We start from the raw sequence: 23,418 nt of genomic DNA, 5'->3' as shown, positions 1-23,418 counted from the left end.
AGTCATCAAGATTTACTGCATCTTTCCTCCTGCCATGAAAAACAGATGGAAACAAACAGCTTCCCCAAATAAACAGCCTTTTCCAAGCTCCTGTCCACACTTTCCGGGAGGAAAGGGCAAAGGTGAGGCCTAGTACACTGCAGCTGGATCCTTTGCAATTTAGCTCTTACTACGTAGAGTATGAATGCGATTAGCCCAAGCAGCACTTTGGCTAACAGCCAGTAATGCAGATGGACGATGGATGTGCTGAAGAGTCTAGTGGGCCCATGCCTGCTCTTAATTTTGCTCTTGACCCTGTAGTACAGTTTACTACAGTTTGACATTTATGTAGAGATGCCTGCTAACTTCCCTCCCAATTGCTGTTCCTCAAACATGTTCGAAGCAGGCTTCTTAAAGACACACATAAACTGGGAAGAAACCTGCAATGCTCCTTCCCTCTAACTGAACTTGGATGAAATAACGCAACTACATGAACTTGTGATACTGGTCACCTACCTAAGACGGAAGCTGCATCTCATACAATCACCTCCTCTGCCCTAATGCAGAACCAATCATGTCCCTTACCAGCTTTTAAAGGGGCTTTATGTTCCACTTCAATCCCACTATTCACACAACATCGGCGGGAGCCCATCTCACCCACAGATAAAGGCACAAACTTGGACAGAGTGAGGGAGAGATGGCTATTGACAGAGAGACATTTCAGAGCACTAAAAGCATACACACGAGGAGGAGGGGAAGAGCTTGCACTAATACACAGGGCAACAGCCCTTTCAAGTTGGATGGGATGTTAACTCAGGTCTTCAGGATATGAAGTAGTACTGAAAACAACAAGAGAAGAAAAAAAATTCCCTTAGAAAAGGAATTCATTGCACCCTTGTTAATCTGATCTGTTCAGACTTCATCTGCCCTCTGGCCTCTTCTGCACTGTTCCAGCAGTATAAGGCCTATTTACATCCAAAGGAGAGCATGACAGGGCCTCAGCACGTGTGTAAACAAAGCAGATAAGCATAGGATAAGTACTGGCACAAGCGCAGCAGCCATGAAGAGGAGGGCATTACTTCACGTCTGGGTGCCAGTGTAAACCATGGTAACTCATTTGCATTCTGAAACCCTGAGGCTCAGCATCTTTAAACATTAACTCCAATGAAATGGTTAGCTTTTTTGTTAAAATTAACCAGCAGCTCTTTCTTTTTTAAATGAAATTTGTCCAGGGTTTGTAGGTTGTTTTTTCCTTTTAACTGAATTGAAGTCTCTTGTCCCACAGTTGTAGCACAGCATTCGCATCAACTTGTAATGAATACTTAAAATGCAAAAAACCAATACACTTTGCTCTTGTGAGTTCTTGTCTCACTGCCATTACTTTAATACAAAGTACCCAGCAATTGCACACAAAATTACTTTTGCTTTAGAAATTCATAAGCCATAAATCAATCATCAAAAGTACAGGCAAGAACTTTAAAGAACATTGGGACATATATTTAACAGATATGTTCAAAAGAGTAACTTCTTATCGGGGAAAAAAAGCTCTATGTCACATTCATGTTATGACTGGGGGCTATAATCCAGCCCACAATAAAGCTACAGAGCTATGAATTATGACTTGAATAAAGCGCAAAGGCCACAGAAAACTTTTTAAGTTATTAACGTACATTACAGAGAGGCCTCTTATACAGCAAATGCAACCTCCCAGACAAGTCTACTCTTCACAACCACAGCACACGTCCCCACCTGTTGCAAAGCTATACTTAGCTCAACACCAAAGGAGGAGAAAACCGGTCAAAGGACAGCATGGCATGTCCTCTTTGCTCCCAAGCTGATTAAAGAAAGAAAAAGCTTGGCATTACCAGATGGAGAGGGAAACCAGGAAAGCCTTTGTCTTCCTACTCACCACCTCTGACCCTTCCTCCCTGCCCAGAGACTCCACAAGAGCCTTGGTAACCCAAGCATTTCCACAGCTGCTCTCTGTCATAGCCCTTTAGCCACACAAGAGAGGTGGTGGGAAGAACTATGGAGCGCTGAATTGCCTCCTGTTACATGCATTTCTCTCCATGCAGGTGCTTCACTTACTGCAGAATATATCCAGGCCCAAGTAACTGCTCAGAGAGCAAGGCTAGGGCAGAAATGGGAGCTGAGCCCAGACCTCCAGCATCCTGCTGAATCAGTCAAAGGGCCAGACAAGACAACTAGGGAAAAGAGCAAGAAAGGGCATAGAAAGAGAGCAGAACAAGCCTAGTAAACCAGATGATGAGCCACGTGGGACAAGAGGGAAGAAAAAGCATCTGAGAAAAAACAGAAAAGAGAGGAGTGGAAAGAGTACAGGGAAAAACAGTGAAAGGCAGGAGAAGCAGGAGAGCAAGCAAGGGAGGCAAAGAATGCCCCAGAGAGGACAGAACGATAACCAGTGAAAGAGTTGTTATGTTAAGCTCACCGTGGCTGTCACGCGCGCCACAAGAAAAGTTAAAACGAAACAAAACAAAGTTTCACAAATATGTAAAATGTTCTTCCATAATAGTATCAGCAACAGGAGAAAACTGTAGGTATAAAATGCCACTCTCACAAACACACGGTCACCTGACAATTTTGCTGCAGTCAGAAAATACTGATAGTGCCATTACAAAGTAAATTGGCCTATACTAGCTTGGTCGCATTCCTTACTTTCATTACAGAAGTATGTTGCGAGCACTGTTAAATTCTAATGCACGTTACATAATGTTTTTCTTCTCTCCACAAAAAGTAGGATCCTGGCTCTAGGCTAATCTGATCCTCTTCATTAAATTTGATTCAGCTCCAGAATCTTCAAACATTAGATGCGAACTACTTGAATGGCAATGTTGTTAAGCATATGTCCTTTTAAAAATATTTTCTGCAAAACAAAAAAACAAAAAAAAAAGCAAAAAGCCTCCTCGTACATTAATGGAACGCTCACACCACCCTATTAAAATGACAGGATATTCATATATTTCTGCAGCCATTTCATCTAAGCTGCATGTACATTTTATAAATTTTAAACTGTGCACTTTGTGGTGGACAAAAGCATCCTTAACAACGTTGTTATTCAGTAAATGATAAAGATGATAAAACACTAAGGTACGATTGGCCCATGTTTACACTAGATCACCTCAGAGATCAGAGACTTTTATATGGCTTGGCTTATATATTATTTTTAAAATCTGTTATAGATTCTTTCATTTAATATAGTAATGCAGGTAGATACACTCATATGATTACTTATATGCTGAATAATTTATGTCTCTGCGAAAGATATACCAGACACTAGTAATTCATACAGTTAGGAATGATATACTTCCTTGAGGTTTTCACATTAGCTTTTAGTTCTATTCTTGGAACAGAGACTATAAATTGTGTCACATAAAATATGAACTGCTTTATCCACACTGTTAAATGATGATATAAAGAAGACCATTTGTGTGAAAACTACCATTAAGTATTAAATAATAGCACTGAATGAACTTCTGTATTTTCCAGATGATTTGTAGGATGATCTATGTATTTCAGGTTTAGGATAATAGCTTCATCTTCAGAGGGTAAATATGTTTAAAGCCTTGAGCTTCCAAACCCATACGTACATGCTTAACTTTAAGCACACAGCCAAATCTACCAAAGACACAGTAAAGAAGTACCCAATTGATGGACCAAGTCTCTTTATGAACACACTCTTATACCTAAGCAAGCAGATGCCAGAGTCTCAGAAAAAAATAAAATAAAACTGCATGCTTAAAAAGGTAAGCATATGCACTACTTGGTGGAAAAAAATAATAAATAAATAAATATGTCGTAATCTGCAGAATCCCACACCTCTTCTTACAAGAGTCTTTCCTACAGAGCACTTTTCACTACTGGGATCTTACACTTCAGATCTGACGATGGTTACCAAATCTTTTTCTGAGCCACAAATTAATGAAAAGCAAGCCATGCTCTGGAAATCAGGAAAGAATTCAAAACACAAGCCAGATAAAGTGAGATAAATAGAGGAACACAGATGGTCATGTACTGACTCGCATTACGGTATCATCCACCTCTTTAGATATGCTTGCAGAAAAAAATTGACTCAGTGCATCCAGAAATTTAGAAGGATATAAGTATTATGATGTAAATAAACATATTCACATTTTTGCTCAAAGAGACTATTCAAAACATAACACTTCTACTCCTTTACATATTTAGACTCCAGCACCAATCATTATGGAAACTAACACTGCCAAAATAATTGTCTTGCAGCAAGTCAGGAGTGTAGGAAAGACAATATCTTTTACTTCACATCTCTATTCTGCCTTAAAAAGCCTATTGATTTACCAATATTTTTCATTAATAAATACATGGCATATTTAATGTCGGTTGTCCTAAATTACCACCAGATTTCCCTAAATAACTTCCTAAGATTTACCCTTCACAAGAACATCTATTAGCTACTGAAGGGATACCACAGCATGAAAAGTGTGAAAAGGCATTAAGAAAATCTTCCTGTGGGAAACTAGACTGCCACTGCAGTGGGGAGAAGAAAGCTGTGATATGGCAGGCACTAAAAGCCTCTTTTCAAAGAGCTAGAGGGATAGAGGGGAAAGGAAGAAATGACTTAATTCTTTCCTGTCTGTACAAACTGTCACACTTTTCTTGCAAAAATAAAAATGAATGCTCCAACCACCATGTGTTTTTAGCCAGTTTGAAGTCGCCGCTGAAGACCATTTAAAAGAAAGGTCTGATTTTCTAAGAAACTTAACATATAAATAGCACTGTAGAAACTGTTGCCCCAGATCAGATCTGTGGTTCATCTACTCAAGTATTCTGCCTCTGACAATGCCAGCACAGGATGCTTTAGGGGGAAAAAATGCAAACAGTAAACAAATAGAAACCCAGAAATGAAACAGAAGCCAGAAAAGAATTAATCTATGCTATGACTCAAAATAGTGCTTCTAATTAGCAACTGATTTTAACTTGATATGTGAATTTTTACATCACACCCAAAATTTCTTAGCAATATCTATCATAATGTTGGATGTGACTCTAGTCCTGTATAGCATTTTTAAATAAAAAGATTTCTTTTATGGTGAAATAAAAAATCTCAGGTTCTTCAGTCTCCTTTCACATGTATTTATTTAGATCCACAACCATTTTTTCTTTCCATGAGGTCTTCCTAAATCTGCAATGTCCTCTTCTGATATGGGATGACCAGTAGTTCAAGGAAACACTGATAAGCTCGATCCATTGATTTCTATAGCATGTGGTATTCACTATTCTTCATCTTTACGTATCACATCTTACTGACTTTTTAACGATCTCTGCTGTAGAGTCAAAAGATATCGTCACAAAACTGGATTCATTCTTTTCTAAATCATTATCATTAACAAAGCACCCTGTAAAGTATTTAAGCTTACCGTTTTCCTACAATTCTACATCGCTTCACCTTTCCCAATATTGAACTTGATACCATATCATCTAGGCAGGCATTTAGCTTGCTGCATAGATACTTGGAGGTTTCCGGAAAGGACTAATTTACAATAATTTTATAGCAAGTCTTGCAACCCCACTGAGCATCCTTTTATTCAGTACTTCACTTACTCGGCTTTGCCATACTGATACACTCAAACAATTCTAGCAGATGAGAAAAATAAAATTTTTATATCCTCAGAAATAAGTGGAGAGCATCTAATTTCTTTCTAAGGAAATAAACTATTACCCACTCATGCTTAGTGCAACCTACAATAAGAAAAGAATCTGAAAGGCTCCAAAAACAGTTATTCACAATAGATTTTAATTTCTTTCTTCAAAAAAAAAGATAGATAAAAATATATGCAGACAATATTCACAGCTTTAATTTCACAGAGGAGCACTCAGAAACACTACAGGCATGAAAGGGTCACAGCATCCCGCAGCAAAAACTCGAAAGCTCCTGAATTTCTACCGAGTCAGTCACTAGCAAGAAGATATGCCTCTGCCTTGAGGGTACAGTCTAAAGAAGCTGACCAGATGGCAGTGACTGTCTACAAGATGTCTCCTTCGGATAAGAAGGGACAAGTAGAAAAGGAGCTGAGAACTTCCCCTATAGATCTTTCTCCTCTACTGGGAGCTACCTGATGGGTTAACCAGAAAAAAAGTTTGTAAAAGTCTGGCTTGGCTGAGAAAGCTTCCCCTGCAGCAGGACTATGGCCACTGCAGGACACAGGTACAAGAAGTGGGCCGAACTTCCAGATTTGCTTGAAGACCAGTCCACTCAGACTACTGATTTCTGCAAACCGCAGAAACAGAGTTTCTGTAGCTTAATGTAAAAAAGTTGAAAATAGCACCAGATGTTCAACCTGTTGAGTGTGGAACCCCAAGTGACGTACCAGAACACATGGATTTCAAAGACAACCACAAATTATGAACCTCATATTTTTGCTCCTATTCTGAGGAGGCGGTAAGCACATTCAGACGGCCTTGGGAAAAGCACATGTGTGGACAGGTTAAAGTCAAGCAGCTTACTGAGCCAGGAACAACAGGATGTATGACAGAAACATGTTGGACCATTTGGGTATGAAAATATTTTCAGTGCTTCAGTATTCCTGACATTGTTTTTTTTCCTGCCTTCCCTCATTGAAGTGCTAAAGATCACCTTCTTCTATCAGAAGAACCAGGCAGAGAAGTCAACCACAACTTGGCTTGCTTGAAAGAGATGCACTACTTTATTTCCTTAGTTAGCAAGGAAACACATGGTGAGACTGCCTCATTGCGAGCTTCTGGGAGAGAAATGACTGCCCAGGTCAGAAACTGAGCCACACGACTCTCATATGATGTGCCATAAAAAACAGCAATGCCAGGGATGGTTGGATGGCAGAATGTTTCAGATTTTGCTTACTTCGATGCACCTGCTGGTTTCTTAGATCCATCGCTGCCAGGGTTGTACTCAACGGGCGCATACGGCATTTGGTTGATGAAACTATCTAGGGAAAGTTTTTGAAGGTGACTACTCCACCACTCATCTCTGTTCTAAAATGTACATTAGGTTAACTCACTAAGAACTTCCACGTACAAGATGACTTGGTGGGTATATTCAAACAAGCTCCTATGCTGTCTTTAAGTCACAGGTGAAAAGTATTCAGCTACTGAGAAATAACGTACAGCAGCAAAACAGGCTATCAAGTCACAAAACAACATGCCTTTGGCAGTGAGTTTAACATTATCACAAATCATGGGGCAGGTCAGTGGCTTCAAATAATAAATAACAAAAATACGGTGTAATGCTGCTATCTGCAACCCTATACTTTTACGGTCCAACATAAAGCTAAGAGAACAACAGAACACTGGCTTTCTGTCAAGGGAAATCTTTGACTTGAATGGTGGGCTGGAGGTGGGCAGGAGGATATTAGAGCTGCAGCATTCCACACCAACAGCTCACAGCTCCTAAAGCGAAGCTGTCCTGTGGTTCAAGTTACTCCATCTTGAGGTTGACACCTCAATTAGTTTTACTGATTAGTAAAACTAATCAGGACGTAACAACTGTGTTGACAACGACTGTGATGACACTTTGGAGTCAGTATAGTGGGTTTTCTTTAAACTACTTCACTACAAGCTACCTATGTTCTGACTAAAGTGGAGCTCCCACACAGTGCCAAAATTGACTGAAACTGGGGACAGGGATTTCACCACTCCGTCACTGGAAGTTGTGACAGATTCAGAAGACAATGCACACTGTTTATGGTACTTTTCTGCTTAAAATATTTAGTGCTCACAGTTTTTTGCAGTGTTTTATAGGTAACTGCCTGTTTTTCAGTTTTGATATTAGTATGAGACAGAGAGAGGTTAAAGCAACACTAGGGACACTCTGTTCCCACTCTTCCATTAGTTTGCTGTGTGACTTTACGGACTAATTTGAACAAGGAACGGTTCAGGTTTCACTGATGAAAAACAGGACTAAAGCCTTCGTATGAACAGTACGACGCTCATTTAAGTCAGGGCTGCAAAGATTTAATGGCCAACTATGAGAACCTCAAATGAGAGATGCTATGAGACTTCAAAATGCCGGAACTCACAATCTCTGGTACTGCAGAGGTACGTTATTGACCTTTATTAGATCAGTGCCACAGCACAAGTATATAACATTTCAGAAACTAAGCCTCAAGCTTGTATTTAACTATGTATCCAGAAGTCTTTAAGAAACAGAGTGGTTTTTATCACAGAAACATGCAATATAAATGTCTATGAAATTTTTATAGCAACAATGACTCAGGCCTTTTTTTGTAGCACAGGATTTGCTGGGGTCATTCTAAGGGCAATAAAGGTTATATCTAGTTAGGCATGCTTCCTTCTTTTTTTTTTTTTTTCCTCTTGTCAATGAGAGTATCACAATCTATAACCCATCCAGAGGAACACAAATGTATGTTCTTCTTGACCCAAGGTATTTTGGATTGTCTCTTCCGGGAGCTCTGATTTTTTCAAGACTTCTCATGCTTCCCCACAATTTGCCTGCAAGTGCCAGTCTGACAGGCAGATAAATATAGGCAAAAAAAAAAAAAAAGTGCAAGAGCAGTTTAAGACTCCTTCATATCACATATGTAGAGTCTTATTTCCTAGCGCCTTTGACACTCCAGAGAGAAGCCTACTATTCATTTACATGGGAAAAGAACAGTGGAAAGGAACACATGATGATAGACTTCGGTTACCAAACGCGGCAGTGTATTAACTCCTCTTACATTTCAGGAAGGGGGAAGGGGGAAGGGACAACCTGCTTCTCAGTATTATTATTGTTCAATAATAATTCCAGCTGTAAAACTCTCACACACTAATAATTTTTACAATCATTTTAGAAAAGAATTGCTCTCTCCAGAGATTCTCAAGGATGAGGGTAAATTTGAACAACTGTAGTTATAAATCTAGATATTTGCTATATCTCTGAAAGGCATTATTGTATCCTAGGGAAACGTACACTGAGTACGTTAAAGCACTCAATTTCAAAGTAATCAGTGTTAGGTACCACTGACAATCTTACAGGTACATTTCAATACCCAATATCAATGATGAAACAAATTAAAGTTTTTCTGGCACATTAACTATTTTACTATGAAAAAAATTCTTATATGCTGTCATCTCTGCATGATACATTCTCAATTAATTTAAGTAGCTTTTTTAAATTATGCTACTACATGGGTAAGTTACCTGATTCAGTATACTTTAAAACAAAAAACCTGCATGTTATGTAGAGTTTTCAGGTTTGGCTGGATTAATAGGGTGGGTAGGAAAAACATACTATTTGACATCAGTCTCTTGTCTATTTCACGCAGCAGAAGCAGCAGCAATAACTACTAGCATTCTTCCTTGATACTGCTGAGCCTCCTCTTCAACACTGCAACTCAAACAACACCTGCTTCCAGAGATATTTTCTGCTTCTATTTAAATGGTGAAACACACCGTTTGCCTCACTGGATCAGAAGAAACCTCAGATATTTTGGCAATAGGATCAACTGTTGTCAAAAGGGAGAGATCTCTATCAGCCTGTTGCAACTCAGACATTTTAGAGAATAAACTTGGTACAGAGGCTGAATTACCATCTCTCACGATCAGACTCATCTATTGCAGAACATGGTTCAGATACATACATTGCTTGGCTACTAGGATGAAAACTATTGCAGTAAGCACAGCTGTAGCTCTTTCATAGACAAATACAGTGGATTTTGAGAGGCCTAGGGCCCTCCCCCTTACACTTATTCCATCAAAATGACTACAGGGAAAGAAAAAGGACAATCGGGATCTCTCTCCAGGGCTCCACGCACCCTTCAAATGATTTCCACATAATAAATCACTTATTTAGAAAAATGCTACAGCAAAAGCACTCCACTAAGAGCTAACAGTCTCAGAACAACTGCATACGGTTTCTCAAATGAAATGATGAATACAGGATACTAGCTAACATTACTGAGGGCTTTTAAAGCAAAAATACAGCAAATGTGACATCCTGATTTTGCTCTTGATAACAGGAAAAAAAAAATCATGCCATACTTACTGCAAAGTGCCAGAAAATAGATGGGAGTCAGAAAGGGGAAAAAAAGGAAAACATCAAGAAATTTAGTTTTAATCGTGTGGCAAAGAAATACATTTCAGCTGACTTAGAAAATAAACTGAGAAAGAAAAAGGAAATAATAAGAAGGAACCTCTTGTTAAAATACAAGCAGTACTGAAAATCACTTTGAATCAGTAGCCTAGGTGAGAATGAACCTGATGAGAATCTTAAGGCAGCTGCTTCCTGGGATATCTTCCACCAGATCTGGCTGGACAAATACAGTGAATTTAATTAGGGAACAATAATTCTGCAGGTGTTGACAAGTCTGCAATTCTCACTGTGGTTAGCCTAAAGACTTACAGGAGCATGAGATGCTTTGCTTCTTGTGGTTGGCAAAACAAAATAGTTATTAGCCAACAAAATAGTTATTACTGACTTAGTATCCACCTCCTTGAGTAAGAGAGACCCACTGAGAGCAGGGATTCCAGCCCATCAGAAACACATTACACTGCTTTGGATTTCTTATCCCATATTGTGGTGTGAATTCAACCTAGAGACACCATCTCCCTCAGCAACTGCCTGCATGACCAGCTAGGTCTAGACCTGCAAAACAGCATACACCTGAAACCTCCCATTCCCACTTCCAGTAGCAAGTCAGGAGGATAAATAGGGGAGCAAAGAAAGAACAGGGAGCTTCCTCCGGCATAAGCTTTAGCTCAAATGAGAGAACTGGCTGCCTCAAACTGCTTCTCCATCCTATGAAAGATTCACAGAGCAGGAAAAAGCTGAAGTGGAAACAACAAGCAGTTACTTCTTCAATAAGCTTGGTGGACTCTCAACCATTTCTGTCAGCAGCTGGAGCAGCAATAGCGCTAAATATGGAGAGATAAATATCTTCCCCTTGTTCGTCTGCCAACTGCTAAAGTAAGATTTGTCCCTTAGTCGCTGCCTGCTGAAAGGAGAGAGAAAGCTATTTTTGCTTCCAGTATCCCTCCCTCCACTGGGAAACGAAATAAAGCAATCAGAAAACTCTAATAATGCAAGGTCAACAAAGCCAAAGAACAGATTTCTCCTACCCTGGCAATAGGTGTCCACTTGCTTCCAGTAAACATCTGTAGAAACTTTACCTATAAAAACCTTCAGGCTAGAAAAAAAACAGACTATTGGAAACTTACATACTGGCATTAGAGCTATCAGAAAAAGTTATATATAGTGGCTGTCCTTAATGTAGAGATCTGAGATCTATCTAGTCTTAGGTAGAGGTTCAGAGCAGTTCCATACCCTGAACAGGAGATGAGATCCACAGAACATGTGGATTTTGAGCTCTATTTAACGAACCTTGCACCAGCATTTCCCAATATCACCTATTTGCACCTGTTTGAAAAAACAGAAATGTATCAGTGATTGAAGGTATCCAGGGTTAACAGCTGCCTAAATATAAGCCTTTCCTTGTATTCTTTGTGCCTTACATAAGGATTCCGATCCCCTAAAAATTATAAGCCAAGCATACAAGGCCTCCTCTAAGAGGTCAGCTCTGGCAGTCTCTCCTTCATGTGTTCCTAAGACACACCACTAAATCGATAAATTACAACTGTGATAATTTCAAGAACTCAATCATTATTTAGTAATTTAATGAGTTATAAAGGAGATCAATGCTTCCTGTCACTTTCTTTATAATATAATTGTCATTCTTCAGTAAGAAAAAATGCTTGACACAAAAAGAGTCGGCTAAAATTATGTCCCCTTAACAACAGGACAGAATGGTATTTCCATCAAGACTAAAACAAACTGAAAATTCAACAAGCTTCCTCTTAAAAAGATATTATACTACAAAAGACTCTATATTATACTTTACTGGCCTTTTAAAACTCAAACTTACAAACCTGCTCCTGACTCAGAGAGTATAACTTACAACTCACCATTCTAGATAAATGTAGATGTACAAAAGCATGCTGTTGGGTGCAGTATTCTGAAGTTTTAAGCCAGAACTTGTTATTACACGCTCAATAATTAACACTTAAATAGCTGTGTGATGAAATGTCAAATGTTGTGAAAAGCATAACTTATTTCTACCGATAGATATTAATTGGCCTGTGTTAATGACTTTTTGAACAATTACTAATGAGAAAAAATAGCCACCCCAGCACATCAGTAACATCTGTTGTTAGGGGACAATCTTCTAGCCATTAAAAAGGGGACAGAGGTGGGGGCGCAAGGGGGATATCACTGTCCAGGAAAAGAAAAGCAATTTCTCAAAGAAGATATTTGTGACTAAATTTCTATATTGTTGGCATAGTGGGAGAGAAATTCAGAAAGTGCCTCCAGCAGCTCTGCTGTATGATTAGCCTCTGTAGCGATTGGCTAATTGGAGTTCTGTATTATCCCGTATTATTCCTGCAGGGTTTAGTCATTTTGTTACACAGGACCAGGCAGCTAACCAGGGATCCTCAGTGGAGAGTGAGGCATCCTTTGAACAGACCAGCTCCTTTTCTCCACTTTTTTGGAGTGCAGAACAGTGGCAAAATGGTCAAAATATATTTTCTACCGATTAAGCTTTTATCAAAAGCATAAAGATAGGACTATATGAGTTACTTAACTTCCAAGAAGTACTAAGTATCACATATAGCCTCTCCTGCTATGAGTTACTTAACTTCTAAGAAGCACTAAGTGTCGTATATAGCCTCTCCTGCTGTATGTAAATGGAGCTAAAAATAAAATGGCTGTGCATAGGTACATTTGCTAACCAAAAACTGCTACTGTAAATTAAGTCCCAAAGTGAATGGACAATTCAAGAACTGTACTAGCATATCATTCCAGTGAAACTGCTTTAACTGAAATTCAAAAGTCACTGTGCTATAATAAAGCTTATCTCAGGACTTACCGTTATCTTGAAGGACTACTGTGGAAGCTGTTACTCTTGTTGTCTGTTTCACTTTTGTAGACTTCACCTCTTGGTTCTGGCTTCTTCTGTCCTTCCCTTTTGGAGGCTGGGGTGAGGAACTGTTTTCTCCTGGGTCACTGGATCCAATGGTAGATTTAGATTGTCGATCGTTTCCCTGAAAAGAATTGTTCATTATTATCACCGATGAATATGACCAATTTTCTTTTTAAATATTAAAAAAAAATTGAAATATTGATATCTAAGGATTGGTATCAGGTATAAAAAAGAAAAATTTACAATCAGTACACTTAAAGGGTATCTACAACAAACCAGAAAACTGTCTCATCAACTTGTTGAGGATAATTTAACCAGTCAGATCATATAACAACTCCCAGGAGAAAATAAGGCACTTATTATAGGGAAAAAATGCTTCCTTCGACGAAAAGAAACACTAGGTGAATCTATACATGCATACGTATGATATAGAGCTGTATCTCATCTATGCATATGTGTGGAAAGACACATGACTTGTACAAGATTCACTGCCTGAGCAACTGAAACAAGGGTATTAATCTGTTAAGTGGCAAAAGCGGCTGGGAGAGGATGACAGTCAGCATGTGGCAGGAACACTGACTGCCAAGTGGACGCTTAGAAAGGGGCCAGCCAACATGTCACTTCTGAATCACCTCCAAGGAAATCAGCCAGTTTCTCTGCTTCCGCAGTGGTGTATCTGGAAACAGAACCAGAAACCTGGTCCCTGTTTTCTTCCAGGGGCTTATAATGGCAATATTAATAGATCAATAACATCAATAGATCCAAAAGTAATTTACAAAAGAAAAAGGAAAACTATCAAGCAATTTTCTGAGATACACATGGGAGTCCATGTCATAAAAGCATTCACTGACTGCATTTACACTTGCGGGCATTCCATTCATTATCCATTTATTAATTCCACAAAATAATAAAATATTATCTAACTAGGACAAGATTTAATAACTAATATTTAACAAACCTTTTTCTATTGTAAGATAAACTAAGTCAAACCACCTCACTTTTATCTATGGGATTAGAGAACTCAGAGAGAGCTACATCAGCATGAACCAGAGTTACAGAGTTTGAATTAGCTCAGTTGATTCCAAGTAACTTCCTTCACCACAACAACTTTGTTGTATGTATGATCCTAGGTGTATCATTAATTGTACCAGCTAGAGTTTTTGTTATTTATATACATTTTTTCTTCCGTCTAAATCTGTTCACAAGCAACATCATAAAAGTTAAACTGTACATAACAGCCCTTTAGGGTGCTGCCTATACACTGCTATGCTGGGGAAAGAGACTACCAGCTGAACACCCTCAACATTGTCCCTCATTAAAGACTGTCAACCTTCTACTCTTGCCAGTCTAACAGACTGCATAGTTTCTTTCTAACGCAGTTCTGTTAAACTGCTCCATATAATAACAAAACACTTCACGTAGATGTGGTAGAAAGCTTTTAACCTGGATCACAGAATAGCCAAGGTTGGAAGGAACCTCTGAAAATCATCTAGTCCAACCCCCCTGCTCAAGCAGGGTCACCTAGAGCACATTGCATGTCCAGGCAGGTTTTGAGAATGAGTCTCCAGTGAAGGAGACTCTACAGCCTCTCCGGGCAACCTGTTCCAGTACTCAGTCACTCTCCCAGGAAAGAAGTTTTTCCTCATGTTCAGATGGAACTGCCTGTGTTTCAGTTTGTGCCCGTTGCCTCTTGTCCTGTCGCTGCGCACCACAGAGAAGAGTCTGGCCCCATCCTCTTGACACCCCCCCCTTCAGATACTTGTACACATTGATCACATCCCCCCTCAGTCGTCTCTTCTCCAGGTTGAACAGGCCCAGCTCTCTCAGCCTTCCTTCATAGAGGGGACTGGAGCGTCTCTCCATCATCTCCCTCTGCTGGACTCTCTCCAGCAATGCCACGTCTCTCTTGTACTGGGGAGCCCAGAACTGGACACAGTACTCCAGGGGTGGCCTCCCCAGGGCTGAGGAGAGGGGCAGGATCACCTCCCTCCACCTGCTGGCAACACTCTGCCTAATGCACCCCAGCAGACCATTGGCCTTCTTGGCCACAAGGGCACACTGCTGGCTCATGCTTAACTTGTTGTCCACCAGCACTCCCAGGTCCTTCTCTGCAGAGCTGCTTTCCAGCTGGTCAACCTCCAGCCTGTCCTGGTGCAGGGGGTTATTCCTCCCAAGGTGCAGGACCCTACACTTGCCTTTGTTGAACTTCAGGAGGTTCCTCTCCGCCCACCTCTCCAGCCTGTCCAGGTCCCTCTGAATGGCAGCACAGTCTTCTGGTGTGTTAGCCTCTCCCCCCAGTTTAGTATCATCAGCACACTTGCTGCGGATGCACTCTGACTCTATGCCACTGACCACAACCCTCTGAGCTCGGCCATCCAGCCAGTTCTCCATCCACCTCACTGTCCACTTATCCAGCCCACACTTCCTGAGCTTACCTAGGAGGATGGGATGGGAGACAGTGTGGAAAGCCTTGCTGAAGTCCAGAAAGACAACATCCACTGCTCTGCCCTCATCTACCCAGCCAGTCATTCCATCAGAGAAGGCTATCAGATTGGTCGAGCATGATTTCCCTTTGGTGAATCCATGCTGACTACTCCTGATCACCTTCTTGTCCTCCAGATGCTTAGTGATGACCTCCAGGAGGAGCTGTTCCATCACCTTTCTGGGGATGGAGGTGAAGCTGACAGGCCTGTACTTTCCTGGCTCCTCCTTCTTGCCCTTTCTGAAGACTGGGGTGACACTGGCTTTCTTCCAGCTCTCAGGCACCTCTCCTGATCTCCAGGACCTTTCAAAGATGATGGAGAGTGGCCTAGCAGTAACATCTGCCAGCTCTGTATCCTTTGTTACCAGGGCACCCGCCCCATTCAGCAGCGGGCCCACGTTTTCCCTAGTCTTCCTTTTGCTATTGATGTATTTGAAGAAGGCCTTCTTGTTGTCCTTGACATCCCTTGCCAGATTTAATAGCAACTGGGCCTTAGCCTTCCTTGTCGCATCCCTGCACACTCTGACAACGTGCCTGTATTCCTCCCAAGTGGCCTGTCCCCTTTTCCACATTCTGTACACTTCCTTCTTCTGTCGGAGTTTTGCCACGAGTTCCTTGCTCATCCATGCAGGTCTCCTGCCCGCTTTGCTGGACTTCTTACTCAGAGGGATGCACCCGTCTTGAGCCTGGAGGAAGTGATGCTTGAATATTAACCAGCTCTCCCGGACCCTCCTTCCTTCTAGGGCCCTACCCCATGAGATTCCTCCAAGTAAGTCCCTCAAGAGACCAAAGTTAGCTCTCCTCAAGTCCAGGGTCGCAATCCTACTTATTGCCCTGCTCCCTCCTCGTAGGATCCTGAACTCCACCATCTCATGGTCACTGCAGCCAAGGCTGCCCCCAACCTCCACATCTCCAACTAGACCTTCTTTGTTTGTCAGTACAAGGTCCAGCAGCACACCTCTCCTTGTTGGCATCTCCACCACCTGGGTCCAAAAGTTATCATCAGTGCTCTGCAGGAACCTCTTTGACTGTGTGTGTCTAGCTGTGCTCTCTTCCCAGCAGATGTCAGGGTGGTTGAAGTCTCTCATGAGAACCAGGGCCTGTAATTGTGAGGCTACTTCCAGCTGTCTGTAGAAGGCCTCATCGATGACTTCTTCCTGATCAGGTGGCCTGCAGTAAACCCCCACAACAGTGTCACCCATCTTAGCCCGCCCTTTAATCCTCACCCATAGGCTCTCAACTTGCTCTTCATCCACCCCTAGGCAGAGCTCCATACATTCTAGTTGCTCCCTCTCATAAAGGGCAACTCCACCACCTCGCCTTCCTGGCCTGTCTTTCCTAAAAAGCACATAGCCATCCATGACAGCATCCCAGTCATGTGAACTATCCCACCATGTCTCTGTAACCGCAATGAGATCATGGCCCTGCAACTGCACACAGATCTGTAACTCTTCCTGCTTATTCCCCATGCTGGGCGCATTGGTATACAGGCATTTCAGAGAGCCAGTCAAGCACGCAGGCTTCCCAGGAGAGGTGCAAGAGGATCCTCCATAGCCACGTCCCATGCTGTCTCCCCTGGCCGCATGCACCCGCTGGAGGCATCCTGACTTGAGCGGTGTTTTACTGACTACCCTGCCACTATACCACTCCCCTTCCCCCATCTTTCCTAGTTCAAAGCCCTCCTTACCAGGCTGGCCAACCTGTTGGCAAAGACACGCGTGCCCCACTGAATGAGGTGGATCCCATCTCTCCCCATCGGCTGTCGATCTTCAAACAGGGTCCCATGGTCATAGAAACCAAAGCCCTGTTGCCAACACCAGTGGTGCAGCCAGTTGTTAACTTGGAAAATTCGTCTTCTCCTCCTCCCGTCCTTCCCCCTCACAGATAGAATTGAGGAGAAAACGACCTGGGCTCCCAGACCCTTAACCACCATCCCCAGAGCTCTGAAATCCTGTTTCATGTTATCCAATTTGCCTTTAGTGTCATTAGTGCCCACATGAAAGAGCAGCAGAGGGTTATAGTCCAACGCATGGGCAAGTCTTGGCAGTCTTTCCATGACATCTCTTATTTGAGCCCCTGGCAGGCAGCAAACCTCTCTAGACAAGAGGTCAGGTCGGCCTCTGTCCCCTGCAGCAGGCAGTCACCCACAACAATTACTCACTGCTTCTTCTGGGTGTTCCTACATGGTACAGGGTCTGTCAGGCCAGTAGCTTCCCTTGGAGCCATGGCCAGGTCCTCCTCAGCCTGGAGGGTGCTAAACTTGTTCCTCAAAGGCAAGTCTTGAGGAGGAGCAAGAGCCTTTCTCCTTCTATGAGAAGTGACCAGTTTCCAGCCTTCTTCAACAGTGTTATGATGTACCGTTACACACGGTACAGAGCCCTCCGACAACTCCGCTGCAGTGGGGGGTGGGGACTCCTGAAGCTGCATGGTGTCTGAGAATACCCTGTCTATCTCCTGCTCATCTTCTCGGATGCTACGCAGCCTACTGACTTCCTCCCATAACTCCTTTATCTGGCAATATAACTCACCAACCACAGCACACCTTCTGCAGGAGAGTTGACTGTCAGCCCAGGCCTCACAGAGAGGCCCCAGGCACTCCCTGCAGCCTGACACCTGCAGAGCTGCATCTGCTGCCAGAGGATCTGTCTGGGTTGAAGCTTCAGACACAGGTGATGCAGCAACTCCAACATGCGCTGCATGGGGGAATGTGCTCTGTGGCGCGTCATGACCATACCTGAGGAAGCACACACTACTACGGGAAACGAAGGTGCCTTCTTCTGGTGCCTTCTGGCGCCCTTCTGCGTGAATTGCTGCGCAAAGTGCTGCATCTGTTCACTGCCTCTGTTGGCTGCGCTCTGGGCCTGGCTCTTATATATGCCTCTGCCTAGCAGTGACTCACAGAGTGCTTGACCCACCCCAATCAGGAGCCACCTGGATCAAAGGCCCCCAACTCCCTCTGATCAGAGGCAACCAAGAGAGCTCGCTAGCAGCAGCCACACATAGCTACAGCTTCCCAGGAGAACTTAAGGTCTCCTGCAGTTGTCCTTGCCTAGCTCTCCCTTCCTGCTAGCAGCAAGCACCATCTAGTTCCTCGGGGCTCCCCAGAAAGCCTCCACAACTTCCAATAAGGTCCACAAAAGGCCCAAGCAGAGCCCAGACACTGCTGTGCAAACTGCTGCGTCTCTTTGCTGCCTCTGTTAGCTACGCTCATATCATGCATGTCTGAAATTGTTCACTTGATCACAGATTTAGTTAAATCATGGAAGATAAGTATTTTCTAGTTCTTAGTTTCACTTAGTGCAATTGCATGAACAATTCATGCCATTTTAAACTTGCACATCAGAAAGGCCTTTATTGCCCATTGCCATTGTAGAATTATTTTTAATCTCACTGCTAAAGTTAAAAGGTAACATCTATATAAAATTAAAAGTGTTCAGAAAAATTAGGCCCAAACAAAATTCTACATCTCTTCCAAAAAAAACTTGCATCTCTCATACATTAATAAAATTTTTAATGATTTTTGTAATTTTAGTGTAATCAGTATCAATCAGTTATGTTTAAAATAATTTACTGAAATACTACCTAGTTTAATTGATCGCTTCCGTATAAAGAAAAGAGAGGACATGGCCATATTCCAACTTATTCTAATTCCTAAATATTCAAATCACTGATTGTTTCTTCCAAAGAACAGTCGTGAAAAATGTACATACTAAATTGAAGGAAAGACAATTTCATGATCTATACCAGTTCAGTCTAAGTGTTGCACTAGATATTTGAGAGCAATAGTACACATTCCTGCCTCCTTAAGTTTGAGACTTCCTTGTTATCAGTGTCTCAAATATTTAGGCAATTGTCTTTTGTTATAATCCTCCAGGATAAACCTGAATATCAAATCTTTTTCTGCATAGGTGCTAACTTCTTGCCTCTTCTTCTCACAGTTAAGACAGATAATAATGAGTTATTTCTAAGAATGCTGGAACTGCAAAGCTTACATTACAAAAGCAAGCAAACCGCACTTGAAACTATTCTTTACTGAGGTTTTTCCTTCTACTGCATTTCAACAGAATGGGAGAGAGACTTGAATATTCCATTGCTTGTTTTGTTTATGAGCTACAGGGCTTGCTTTGTTTGGCATACTGTGGATGGACAAGATCAACTACCACAATTATAACGAACCTGTAAGTATGACTCGCCACTGTCTTGTTACTCATACAGTAACCTGCACTTGCACAGAACTGGCGCAAAAAGATACTTCTGATTTGGAACCGTTTTGAACCCACAGTGGACTCATTCTGGACACATATAAATAGCTATACAGGATAGAAGGCAACGGAGACTCAAGTTCTGTATTTTAACAGTTAGCAAAGGACAAAATGCATGGGACAGGAAACTTTTTTAGGATCTTATTCAGACTTAAAAAATTTAAGTATTCAGAAAGACCATTTCCTGCAACACGTTCTATGTTTTCCCTTTAGGTGCAAAACTTGAATAAATAAATGAACAACGACAGTTGAAAAGGATTACAGGAAAGACCTCAGGGCAGGAGTTGATCTTTGCTAGAGAAGCTTTCATAAAAATAAAGCAGCCGTTATTGCAATAATATTTTCCTGGATTTCTTTTGTCTAACTGACGCTGCAAATAGCTACAGATTCATCAAGCAATAATAAGCATACCATCAGGTGGCTGTGTATTTTCTCTCCTCAGACTTAATTAAAACCCAAAGGACAGTGACTTTCCATCTGCTGGAATTAAGAGAAACTAGAAACAAACTTTATTAAGGCATTTGATACTTACACTCCCTTTAGATTTTCGAGATCCCACAATAGGAGGTAATGAAGAAGCTTTGGAACTGTGGAAATAAGTCATATCTTAGAATTTGTATACTGTCCCTATTATAGTTACTACGCATCTTGAAGGTAATATTAAGTCAGCTATGGCAATGGAGTTATTTTATCCATTGCAGTTTTACTAAAAAGCACTTGTTTCTGTTCACTAGCCTATGTATAATCATGGTATAATGTATAATCATTGAGTTATTCCAACAAATGCATTAATTACATTTTCCCATAATGCATGTTTTATACAATGAAGAACCTCAGTGGATTACTACGTGAAAGGCCCTTACAGCTATTATAATGAAAATACTTCCACCGACCAAATTGCAGTACATCTCTGTCAGTTTACTTTAACTGATCAACATATATTAGGTAATGCTTTTCACTGCTTTTTAAACTCGTTTGTTGCAAATGTTTCCTAAAATACTTTGTTATTCATATTGTCTATATTTGTTTGTTAAAAAAAATTATAAATTACACCTCAGTTTAGTGTAGAATCTGGGACAAAACTCCCTAAATTACACCATAGTTTGTGTATAGGATGTAGGACAAAATTCTCTCTCTTCCCATTTACTCCAATGAAATGACTTCCAATTTAGGTTCAGGTTTTTCCAAAGATACTAAAAGCCCAAGTTTGTCCTTACAGAGACCTCCTTTAGGATTCTGTTATGCAATAAGCTGGCCTACAAAAAAAAGACTCAAATTAAAAACACTCTTAAAGGGGTACACATTCCATAAAACATTACAAAACAACAGCAGGTGTAGATTGGTGGAGCTACACCTAATCTCATTCAGCTATATACATTTATATCCATGGAAAACCAAATTAAGCCAAGTCAAAATAGTCTTTCTTCTGGTGTTCTGTGATATGTAACGAATGGCGCATTTACGGGGGTGAAATAATCTTTTCCGTTTCCATTTTCTCTTTTATCACAGATTTCTGTCCCAAAAAGTTGTTGATAAAGTTATGCATCCATACTAACCCATTCATCACTCCCTCCCTCTCTCCCTTACGAACGCTCTTGGAGTGATGACTTTGTACTTTGTACTTTGGTGGAACTTCGTAAACACTTTGATGGACACACAAGCATGTGAAAAGTCACATATCACACATATGTGGAACTTACCCCGGTGGCCTTCTTATTGTAGATTTGCTAAACAGGAGATCACCATACGGCAACTTCTTAAATTTGTCTCTGCCCACTGCAACATAAAACTGCCCATTCTCCAAATCTGACCCATTCTGAATAAGTTTTCCATCTAAAGTGTAGAGTCTGGAAAATATGAAAATACTTAATATAACAAACCTTACCTTTCAGTTAATTTTACTAAGAGGCACTGAAAGCTCCATTAATCTTAACCCAGTACATCATTCTGAATGTCTCAGTTTGCAACCCAATAAAGTACTGTGGCTGTCATATAGCGACCACTCACTATATACAAATCTACAAAGACATAGCAAAAGCATTATCTAAATCACATTTATGTAAAGCTAATAAAGGTGAAGCAATATGACATAAGATACCTTCCTCATTTCTAAGCTAAGTGTGAAGAATAAATTACTTTCTGTACTTAGAAGATCTTTAGCACCTTTCCCCTGCCACTTTGGAAGGTATCTATTCTATGGGTTCTTGGCGTCTCTCTTACCAAGCTCCTAATCCCATGGGTGTTCTGGGCACTCTTCAGTAACCTGGGAGGAGCAAGGGCTTTCCTGGCCCCATGACTCAGAACCCAGGATCAGACCACCTAACGCTCACACAAACTTGATACTACTGTATTTATATTGTTATATACCAATAGACCAAAGGGTTTGAGCACGCCTGCGCCTGGCGAGGTAAGGCTGAAAGCAGCAGGAAACGCATTAGAATATTAAAGCAAGAAGCTGTGCATCTTAAACATCTACAATACCAATGATTAATTTCTATTTCACTAGGCAGATTTTTACCACAAGCATTTCTGTTCATACTCCATACACATGTACTGAGAAGGAACGAATGAATTAAGGATTTGAGGATTTCTATTTCTATGATATCCCAATCACTTCACTGTCAGGTTTGTGGTTTTATTTAAGGACAGTCCTAGCAATGAGGAAAGAGGAATCATAAACAGGCTCCTTCCTACGAGACACATTCCAAATGCAACAGTAGTTATATTTAATAAAAGAATAAAGTCAACACTAACACTTCTGCATTTAAGTTTTTTAAGTACAGGAATGCTGAATGGCCATCTTAAATGTATTTCTCTAAGCCTTCTAGAGGAGCTACTATGTGTTATTCATAAATTGCGACAAAACCCAAGGAGATATAAAATGATACTTAAGTCTATGCAGTGAACCTTCTATGAAGAATATCAATAGCATGACTTGAGAACTCCCCTGAGTTACAAAGTGCAGAATTCTTCTATTTTACAGAGAAAAAATTGACTAAGTACAGACATACAGTGGTCTCACCCTGAATAAATACAGAAAAATAAAGGTGCAGCTTATAGAACCCCTCACAGAATTAGCAATGGCTGATGTTGGCAGGGACCTCTGAAAATTGCCTTGTCCGACCCTCTGGCTTAAAGCAGGAACGAGAAGAAGCAGGTTGCTCAGGGCTGCATCCAGTTGGATTCTAATTATCTCCAAGGATGGAGACTCTGCAGTTTCTCTGGGCAACCTGCTCCACTGTTCAGCTATCCCTACAGACAATTTTTTTTTCTTTTGTTTCAGTGGAATTTTCTGTATTTCGGTTTGTGCCCATTGCCGCTCACCCCGTCACTGGGCTCCACTGAGAAGAGTCTGGCTGCATCTCTTTACTGCCCCCATCAGGTATTTATACACACTGATAAAATCCTCCCGAGCTTTTTCTTCTCCAGGCTGAAGAGTTGCAGCGCTCTCAGCTTCTCCTCCCAGGAAAGATGCTCCAAGCCCCTAAACATCTTTACGGCCCTTCGCTGGACTCGCTCCAGGAAGTCCATCTCTTTCTTGTACTCCCTCTGTGAAAGTATCTTGTTTTTCTAGGTGCACCCTCCCATATAGAAATATCTAGGTTTTCTAAGCGCAAAAACTGAAAGGTCACAAAGGTGAAATTTAAACCTTCTGAAATTTTGGTCATATTGCTGCTCCCTTATGTAGCAGTATGCAAGCTCTGAAGAATCCCTCTAGGCTATTCACGTTTACTTTTAGTGCATAATA

The 23,418-nt window shown here is 41.2% G+C and overlaps 1 protein-coding gene across 1 annotated transcript in view; it reads right to left on the bottom strand.

The window, feature by feature from the left end:
- Positions 1–23,418, bottom strand: part of DCDC2 (doublecortin domain containing 2) — a 72,595-nt gene that overhangs the window by 24,081 nt on the left and 25,096 nt on the right. Inside the window, exons 5-7 of the mRNA XM_009688735.2 lie at positions 21,371–21,517; positions 20,203–20,257; positions 12,873–13,047 (exon numbers count right to left, since the gene is read on the bottom strand). Of these exons, the coding sequence (XP_009687030.1) occupies positions 12,873–13,047; positions 20,203–20,257; positions 21,371–21,517 (377 nt within the window). The remainder of the gene's footprint in view (positions 1–12,872; positions 13,048–20,202; positions 20,258–21,370; positions 21,518–23,418) is intronic.

This window comes from Struthio camelus, chromosome 2, assembly GCF_040807025.1.
Source record: "Struthio camelus isolate bStrCam1 chromosome 2, bStrCam1.hap1, whole genome shotgun sequence".
Classification (NCBI taxonomy): Eukaryota; Metazoa; Chordata; class Aves; order Struthioniformes; family Struthionidae; genus Struthio; species Struthio camelus.
This window is presented reverse-complemented; position numbering and strand designations above follow the sequence as displayed.